The sequence below is a fragment of the Fundulus heteroclitus genome, chromosome 2, assembly GCF_011125445.2.
Source record: "Fundulus heteroclitus isolate FHET01 chromosome 2, MU-UCD_Fhet_4.1, whole genome shotgun sequence".
Taxonomy (NCBI): domain Eukaryota; kingdom Metazoa; phylum Chordata; class Actinopteri; order Cyprinodontiformes; family Fundulidae; genus Fundulus; species Fundulus heteroclitus.
Window position 1 is genome coordinate 26,667,297 of NC_046362.1, and position 9,947 is coordinate 26,677,243.

At 37.8% G+C, this 9,947-nt stretch overlaps 1 protein-coding gene across 1 annotated transcript in view; it reads right to left on the reverse strand.

The window, feature by feature from the left end:
• ptprjb.1 (protein tyrosine phosphatase receptor type Jb, tandem duplicate 1) overlaps positions 1-9,923 on the reverse strand; it is a gene marked incomplete at its 5' end in the record, with an annotated part of 53,470 nt that extends 43,547 nt beyond the window's left edge. Inside the window, 2 exons of the mRNA XM_036151659.1 lie at positions 9,218-9,466; positions 9,695-9,923. Of these exons, the coding sequence (XP_036007552.1) occupies positions 9,218-9,466; positions 9,695-9,923 (478 nt within the window). The remainder of the gene's footprint in view (positions 1-9,217; positions 9,467-9,694) is intronic.
• Between the last annotated feature and the right edge of the window lie 24 nt (positions 9,924-9,947).

Below are 9,947 nucleotides of genomic sequence, written 5' to 3' on the forward strand. Positions count from 1 at the left end.
TTACTTGGGTACTTACCTTAGCAAAATAGATCTGACCTGCCTTCACATCAGAAAGGATGTGAAATTAAACCTGCCTAAATGTCTTTGTGTATTTACTCCTTAATGTCTTGTTCATATTTTTTTCACTTTATACAACTGTTAAAGCATGAACAAACCTTCTTTTTGGTACTCACTTGCATACTGAGACACAGAGACACTTTCTCCTCGAGTATGATTATCACCCGCTACAGCAGTAACATGTATGCTATATTGCCCACCAGGAGTCAGGTTAGTTATAGTTATGGTTGTTTCAGCTTCACTTGAATTCCAGGTTTTATTTCCACCACTCCATTGCACATAATATGAGGAGCTGTTTCCCTCTGGTTTAGTCCATTCAAGAGATATGGAGTCAGTTGTGACTTTAGTAATGTTAAGACTGCGGACCTTCCCGGGTTCTGTAAGTGAGAAACAGTGGTGCGTTTAGAGGAAAAAGTACAATTAGCTTAAAGTTTTGGGATTTATTAAACATAAAAGAGTCCTACTATGTTTGCATTTGTCACTCTGCCACCACATAAATATTTAGTTTCTGCAGTTCTTTAAGAATGACCAAAAACAAAAACACTAAGCATTTGCTAAATATAAAACTTAAAAAAGACAAAAACACAAAGACAAGGGAAATACCGTGATGAAAAAAATAAAATAATAAATGAAAAAAAGTACAATAAACTGAAAACAAAACTGACAAAACTAAAAGTCCTAAGGATCACTGCACCAAGTCTTTGCATAAAATACTGGATTACTCAAGTATAGAAAGTCTAAAAACAAAACTAACTGAAAAAGCTAAAAGTCCTAAGGATCAATGCACCAATTGTCTTTGCACACGTCAGTCTTCATGCGTCACTTTGTTGTCCCACTACTATGACACAAGACAAACTTACTTGTGTAATGAGACATAGAGAAACTGGCTCCTTCAGTGAGATTATCACCAGCTACAGCTGTAACTCTTATTTCATAATTCCCACCAGGAATCAGGTTGGTAATATTTTTGAGTGGTTCAGTTTCATTTGAATTCCAGATTGTATTTCCATCAGTCCACTGTACTTTATAGAAGGAGCAGTTTCCCTCTGGTTTAGTCCAATTCAGATATATGGAAACAGTTGTGACTTTAGTCACACTAAGATTTTGGACTTTCTCAGGTTCTGTGAGTGAGAAAGACGAGCGCAGTTCGAGGAAAAGCGCATTTAGCTTAAAACTTTAGGACTTTTTTAAAAGTCCCACTATATTTGCATATGTCACTCTGCCACCACATCAACATGTACTATTAGTCAGGTACTTGAAGAATTACCAAAAACACTAAGAATGTAATAAGTGTTGATCTAAAATAGTAATAAAACCCAAACATAAGGAAATAATTGGACAAATAAAAAAAGACTAAAGGAATTGGAAAACAAAACGCAAGATCATTCAAGCACAATAAACTAAAAACTAAAACTAACTGACAAAACCCAAAGTCCTAATGATCACTGCACCCACTGTCTTTGCACACGTCAGTCATCAAGTATGACTGTGTTGTCCCACTATTATGACGCAGGACAAACTTACTTGTGTAATGAGACACAGAGACACTGGCTCCTTCAGTAAGATTATCACCAGCTACAGCTGTAAGTTTTATTTCATAATTCCCACCAGGAATTTGCTTGGTGATATTTATGAATGGTTCAGTTTCATTTGAATTCCAGATTGTACTTCCATCAGTCCACTGTACTTTATAGAAGGAGCTGTTTCCCTCTGGTTTAGTCCAGTTCAGAGATATGGAAACAGTTGTGACTTCAGTCACACTAAGATTTTGGACCTTCTCAGGTTCTGTGAGTGAGAAAGACGAGCGCAGTTCGAGGAAAAGCACATTTAGCTTAGAACTTTAGGACTTTTTTACGAGTCCCACTATATTTGCATATGTCACTCTGCCAACACAGTAATATGTACTATTGGTTAGGTACTTGAAGAATGACCAAAAAAACTAAGAATGTAACAAGTGTTGATCTAAAAAAGTAATAAAACCCAAACATAAGGAAATACCTGGATGAATAAAAAAAGACTAAAGGAATTGGAAAACAAAACGCAAGATCATTCAAGCACAATAAACTAAAAACTAAAACTAACTGACAAAACCCAAAGTCCTAATGATCACTGCACCCATTGTCTTTGCACACGTCAGTCATCAAGCGTCACATTGTTGTCCCGCTATTATGACGCAGGACAAACTTACTTGTGTAACGGGACACAGAGACACTGGCTCCTTTAGTAAGATTATCACCAGAATAATCTTATTGTCAGCTCAAGTTTCAGTCAGCTCACCGCCGTTGACTGAAACTTTTTAATCAGTCGAAATTCCACGAAGAGCCAAATCAACTGGAACTATGTTTCTCAACGCTGGTCCTTAGTACCTTCTATCCTGCGTGTGTTAGGTGTTTCTGTATTTCCTTACTGCCATGCACCTGACTACAATGAATGTGTGATTACAAAACCTATGCAGCTCTTGAGGAGGTAATGCAATCATTTGACAAAGGTTATGTGGAGCGGAGACACGTCTAAAACATGAGTGACAGTGGACCCTGAAGATCTAAACCGAATATCCGTGCACTAGAAAAAACAGATATGCGTCTATTCCGCACAAATAGTTTTCATTCTTCTTGTGAGATTTCAGTTTAGTAGTGCAATATATTTACCTTTGAAACCAATGTCTGACTTCATGATTTGATGTTTTAGGAGTAACTGTGGATTTTTTTGATGGATTACCTGATCCAGAATTATCTTTTACATTTTGGAGGTCTAAGACCTTGTTGTACATATCTGGCTTCTAGGGTTATTGCTTCACTCAAAGAAAAATACTTGGAGAGAAAAGAAGGAAAATGCTGGAAGTATTATAGTTTACTATGGTACTTACCTTAGCTAAATAGATCTGACCTGCCTTCACATCAGAAAGTTTGTAAAATTCAACCTGCCTAAATGTCTTTGTATATTTACTCCTTAATTTCTTGTTCATATTTTTTTTTCACTTTAAACCACTGTTAATGCATGAACAAACGTTCTTTTTGGTACTCACTTGCATACTGAGACACAGAGACACTTTCTCCTCGAGTACGATTATCACCAGCTACAGCAGTAACATGTATGCTATATTGCCCACCAGGAGTCAGATTAGTGATAGTTATGGTTGTTTCAACTTCACTTGAATTCCAGGTTTTATTTCCACCACTCCATTGCACATAATATGAGGAGCTGTTTCCCTCTGGTTTAGTCCATTCAAGAGATATGGAGTAAGTTGTGACATTAGTAATGTTAAGACTGCGGACCTTCCCGGGTTCTGTAAGTGAGAAACAGTGGTGCATTTAGAGAAAAAGTACATTTAGCTTAAAGTTTTAGGATTTATTAAACATAAAAGAGTCCTACTATGTTTGCGTTTGTCACTCTGCCACCACATGAATATTTAGTTTCTACAGTTCTTTAAGAATGACCAAAAACAAAAACACTAAGCATTTGCTAAATATAAAACTTAAAAAAAGACAAAAACACAAACACAAGGGAAATACCGTGATGAAAAAAATAAAATAATAAATGAAAAAAAGCACAATAAACTGAAAACAAAACTAACTGACAAAACTAAAAGTCCTAAGGATCACTGCACCAACAGTCCTTGCACATGTCAGTCTTCAAGTGTCACTGTGTTGTCCCACTATTATGACACAGGACAAACTTACTTGTGTAATGAGACACAGAGACACTGGCTCCTTCAGTAAGATTATCACCAGCTACAGCTGTAACTTTGATTTCATAATTCCCACCAGGGATCAGGTTGGTAATATTTATGAATGGTTCAGTTTCATTTGAATTCAAGGTCATATTTCCATCAGTCCACTGTACTTTATAGAAGGAACTGTTCCCCTCTGGTTTAGTCCATTCAATAGATATGGAGTCAGTTGTGACTTCAGTCACACTAAGCTTACGGACCACATCAGGTTCTGTGAGCAAGAAACAGCAGCGCATTCAAGACAAAAATCAACTATATAACAAACTTTCACACTTCAACAGATGCGACTCCTATTGCTATCTTGTTTTGTGGTGGACACAAACACAGGCTGAAGGGAAGCAGAATTATAGTGAAGGGTAAAACTGAAATGATATGAATTGGAAAGTAAAACACCGGATTACTCAAGTACAGAAAGTCTAAAAACAAAACTAACTGACAAACTTAAAAGTCTTAAGGATCACTGCACCCATTGTCTTTGCACATTTCAGTCTTCAAGTGTCACCTTGTTGTCCCACTACTATGACGCAGGACAAACTTACTTGTGTAACGGGACACAGAGACACTGGCTCCTTCAGTAAGATTATCACCAGAATAATCTTATTGTCAGCTCAAGTTTCAGTCAGCTTACCGCCGTTGACTGAAACTTTTTAATCAGAGTCGAAATTCCACGAAGAGCCAAATCAACTGGAACTACGTTTCTCAACACTGGTCCTTAGTACCTTCTATCCTGCGTGTGTTAGGTGTTTCTGTATTTCCTTACTGCCATGCACCTGACTACAATGAATGTGTGATTACAAAACCTATGCAGCTCTTAAGGAGGTAATGCAATCATTTGACTAAGGTTATGTGGAGCGGAGACACGTCTAAAACATGATTGACAGTGGACCCTGAAGATCTAAACCAAATATCCGTGCACTAGAAAAAACAGACTTGCGTCTGTTCGGCACAAATAGTTTTCATTCTTCTTGTGAGATTTCAGTTTAGTAGTGCAATATATTTACCTTTGAAACCAATGCCTGACTTCATGATTTGATGTTTTAGGAGTAACTGTGGATTTTTTGATGGATTACCTGATCTAGAATAATCTTTTACAATTTGGAGGTCTAAGACCTTGTCGTACATTTCTGGCTTCTAGGGTTATTGCTTCACTCAAAGAAAAATACTTGGCGAGAAAAGAAGGAAAATGCTGGAAGTATTATAGTTTACTAGGGTACTTACCTTAGCTAAATAGATCTGACCTGCCTTCACATCAGAAAGTTTGTGAAATTCAACCTGCCTAAATGTCTTTGTATATTTACGCCTTAATATCTTGTTCATATTTTTTTTTCACTTTAAACCACTGTTAAAGCACGAACAAACCTTCTTTTTGGTACTCACTTGCATACTGAGACACCGAGACACTTTCTCCTCGAGTATGATTATCACCCGCTACAGCAGTAACATGTATGCTATATTGCCCACCAGGGGTCAGGTTAGTTATAGTTATGGTTGTTTCAGCTTCACTTGAATTCCAGGTTTTATTTCCACCACTCCATTGCACATAATATGAGGAGCTGTTTCCCTCTGGTTTAGTCCATTCAAGAGATATGGAGTCAGTTGTGACATTAGTAATGTTAAGACTGCGGACCTTCCCGGGTTCTGTAAGTGAGAAACAGTGGTGCGTTTAGAGGAAAAAGTACAATTAGCTTAAAGTTTTGGGATTTATTAAACATAAAAGAGTCCTACTATGTTTGCATTTGTCACTCTGCCACCACATGAATATTTAGTTTCTGCAGTTCTTTAAGAATGACCAAAAACAAAAACACTAAGCATTTGCTAAATATAAAACTTAAAAAAAGAATAGAACACAAACACAAGGGAAATACCGTGATGAAAAAAATAAAATAATAAATGAAAAAAAAAGTACAATAAACTGAAAACAAAACTAACTGACAAAACTAAAAGTCCTAAGGATCACTGCACCAACAGTCCTTGCACATGTCAGTCTTCAAGTGTCACCTTGTTGTCCCACTATTATGACGCAGGACAAACTTACTTGTGTAATGAGACACAGAGACACTGGCTCCTTCAGTAAGATTATCACCAGCTACAGCTGTAACTTTGATTTCATAATTCCCACCAGGGATCAGGTTGGTAATATTTATGAATGGTTCAGTTTCATTTGAATTCAAGGTCATATTTCCATCAGTCCACTGTACTTTATAGAAGGAACTGTTCCCCTCTGGTTTAGTCCATTCAATAGATATGGAGTCAGTTGTGACTTCGGTCACACTAAGCTTACGGACCACATCAGGTTCTGTGAGCAAGAAACAGCAGCGCATTCAAGACAAAAATCAAATATATAACAAACTTTCACACTTCAACAGATGCGACTCCTATTGCTATGTTGTTTTGTGGTGGACACAAACACAGGCTGAAGGGAAGCAGAATTAAAGTGAAGGGTAAAACTAAAATGATATGAATTGGAAAGTAAAATGCTGGATTACTCAAGTACAGAAAGTCTAAAAACAAAACTAACTGAAAAACTTAAAAGTCCTAAGGATCACTGCACCCATTGTCTTTGCACATTTCAGTCTTCAAGTGTCACCTTGTTGTCCCACTATTATGACGCAGGACAAACTTACTTGTGTAACGGGACACAGAGAAACTGGCTCCTTCAGTGAGATTATCACCAGCTACAGCTGTAACTTTTATTTCATAATTCCCACCAGGAATCAGGTTAGTAATATTTATGAATTGTTCAATTTCATTTGAATTCAAGGTCATATTTCCATCAGTCCACTGTATGTTATAGAAGGAACTGTTCCCCTCTGGTTTAGTCCATTCAAGAGATATGGAGTCAGTTGTGACTTTAGTTACGGTAAGATTGCAGACCTTCTCAGGTTCTGTAAGTGAGAAACAGCAGTGCATTTAGAGTAAAAGTGCATTTAGCTTAAAACTTTAGGACTTTTTTAAAAGTCCCACTATATTTGCATATGTCACTCTGCCAACACATCAATATGTACTATTAGTCAGGTACTTGAAGAATGACCAGAAACACTAAGAATTTGCAAAATGTAAAACCTAAAAAAAGACTAAATCCCAACCACAAGGGAAACACCAGGATGAAAAACAAAAATATAAATTAAATGGAAAGTAAAAAAGATTAATGAAGTACTAAAAATTGAAAACCAAACTGACTGACAAAACCCAAAGTCCTAAGGATCACTGCACCAACAGTCTCTGTACACGTCAGTCTTCAAGCATCATTTTGTTGTCCCACTATTATGACGCAGGACAAACTTACTTGTGTAACGGGACACAGAGACACTGGCTCCTTCAGTAAGATTATCACCAGCTACAGCTGTAACTTTAAGTTCATAATTCCCACCAGGAATCAGGTCAGTAATATTTATGGATGGTTCAGTTTCATTTGAATTCCAGGTCATATTTCCATCAGTCCACTGTATGTTATAGAAGGAGCTGTTTCCCTCTGGTTTAGTCCAGTACAGAGATATGGAAACAGTTGTGACTTCAGTCACACTAAGATTACGGACCACATCAGGTTCTGTGAGCAAGAAACAGCAGCACATTCAAGGCAAAAATCTATTATATTTCAAACATTGAGACTTCAACAGATCCGAATCGTCTTGCAAAGTTGTGTTGTGGTGAAGACAAACACAAGCTGGAGGGAAGCACAATTATAGTGAAGGATATTTAAAAAGAAAATGATATGCTACTACTAACAAGAGAAATAAAGGGAAAATTGAGGAGCATCTTTTTGTGAGATGATCATAGTAACAGCAGGGTATGACAACACTCTTCGAAGGCAACAGTACATATAACTGCACCCTTGGTAACAAACATCCTAAAAGCCTGAAACCAAGCACTAAAACCCATTCTGAACTGAAACAAGAGCTGAACGACTGACTCTAAGGCCATTTCCAGTCTACGCGACCAACCCTGGCCATGTCTGAGACACGGGCCAAAGCAGTGGCTTTCAGTTCCAGTCCCATGGGTCCACTGTCCCACATGTTTAGATGTGTCTCTGCTCCAGCACACCTAAATCAAATGACTGCCATACTTCCTCAGCAGCCATCAAGGGCTGCAGTGGTCTCTCTAACAACAATGTACTCAAGATAGGTGTGTGGAGGCAGGGAAACACCTAAAACATCTAAGATAGTGGGTTTTGAGGACCGGAATTGAAAACCACTGGTCCAAAGGACGGCTCCCACTACTTTAACTCCAGAACCGACCAAATTATCTTTTGTTTTACTGAGCTCTTATCCACCGGCTGTATCAAAACAAATACCTAAATGTAAAAAAAAACATCATAATCACATGAAGTAGGTTTGATATAGCCAAGCTTTTCTCTAGTGCAAGATTAAAGGAACAACGGTAGTACAGGTATCAAGGCAGAGATCGCCATCAACAATAATCTAACACTATAGCTGATAGAGACAAAATAACCACAACATACTTTACCACATTATGATGAAATTATTATAAAACACCTGAGACTACTTACCTTTTAGACAGAAATTCTACACCGTAACCATGATTTTTATGTTTTGTTGCCATGAAAGAATGTTTTATTTAAGAGACGTCCAAAGCAGAAATATTAGACTTGAAAGTTGAAACGATTACTTAATGTTGACTTACTTGAGTATGTAGAAACAGTCTGATTCATTCCTTTAGTAACATTATCAGCAGCCAGAGCAGTGACTGATATTGTATACCGTTCACCGGCAGTCAGATCAGTAATGTTAAGAAATGTTTCAGATACATTTTTTTCCCATAATGCACCACCAGTCAATTCAACTGTATAGAAAGAGCTGCTTCCCTTTGGTTTAGTCCAGGTCACAAACACAGACATTGTTGTTTTATTAGTGACACTGAGATCTGTGACTACTTCAGGCTCTGCAAGTGGACAGCAATAAATTAGAAACATTTTCAAACCCAACGGGTGCAGCACAGAACTCCTCAGTCAAAGTGTGAAAAATAAAACCATGCTCATATCCTTACTTGTAAACCGACAAGTCTTTCTCTCATCACTTTCTGTTTGATTGTCTCCAGCCACTGCTATGACATTAAAACAGTAGAACCCTCCAGGAATCAGCTCACTCACAATCCCCTGTGTCTCGTTTGTACTCAAAATAGTTGTTTTATTTTCAAATTTTATTGTATAAAACAGCCTTTCCCCATTTGGTTCAGTCCAGGCCAGAGACAAAGAGGTTTCTTTTACATCGCTGATATGAAGATCGTCTACTGCTTCAGGTTCTGTTAGTGATAGTTAGCAGTGTAAGCACACTAAAGGTCAGTTATTACCAATATTGATATTCAGATTATTATTTTTGACTGTGTTTATAATCAACTGCAAAGCATATCCTGTTGTATTCACCCTTCCACCTCTTTGCATACAGTTAAAGACAAAGATTAAATTGGACTTACTTGTGTAGAAAGTCGTATTGCCAGGTTTTCCTTCTTTGTTACCTTCAACAGCAGTAACAATTATGGTGTACCGGACCCCAGGCGTTAGATCTGTGATGTTTTTAAAGTTCTCTGTAACATTTTCAGTTTCTGGAGTTGTCCCATCTGTCCAGACTACTCGGTAGAGAGAAACATCAATTTTATTCCACCGCACTGTCACAGAGGATGTTGTGATGTCAAACACGGTGACATTCTCTACATTTCCAGGCTCTGTGAAACAAAGAGAAGTCAGTAGAAAAATATTTTTTGTTTTTTTGTTTTTGTGTGTATAAAGCATCATAACATAATTTTCATTTTGGACTATTAATTCAGAAATACACCCTATTTTTGTAAAGTGTGTCACACTTTACAAAATCATTGCTTTACACGAGGACAGTAAAAGCGATTCCAGAGGAAATTCAGGGGGCTCGGGTGAGTTACCATCAGAAGTATACACACCCTTAGCTGTAGTTGTAGTTAAAGGGGACGTCACGGTTGTAGGAGTGGTTGATGTGGTCGTAGGTGCGGCTGTTGAGGTTGATGGGTTGGTTGTTGTCAAGGTTACAGACGCACTCGTGGTTGTAGGAGCAGTCGTCGTGGGTAAACTCGTAGTTGTTTCTGCGTTCGCAGTAGCAGTTGTTGGTGCAGTTGTTGTTGTTGGTGCAGTTGTTGTTGGTGCAGTTGTTGTTGGTGCAGTTGTTGTTGGTGCAGT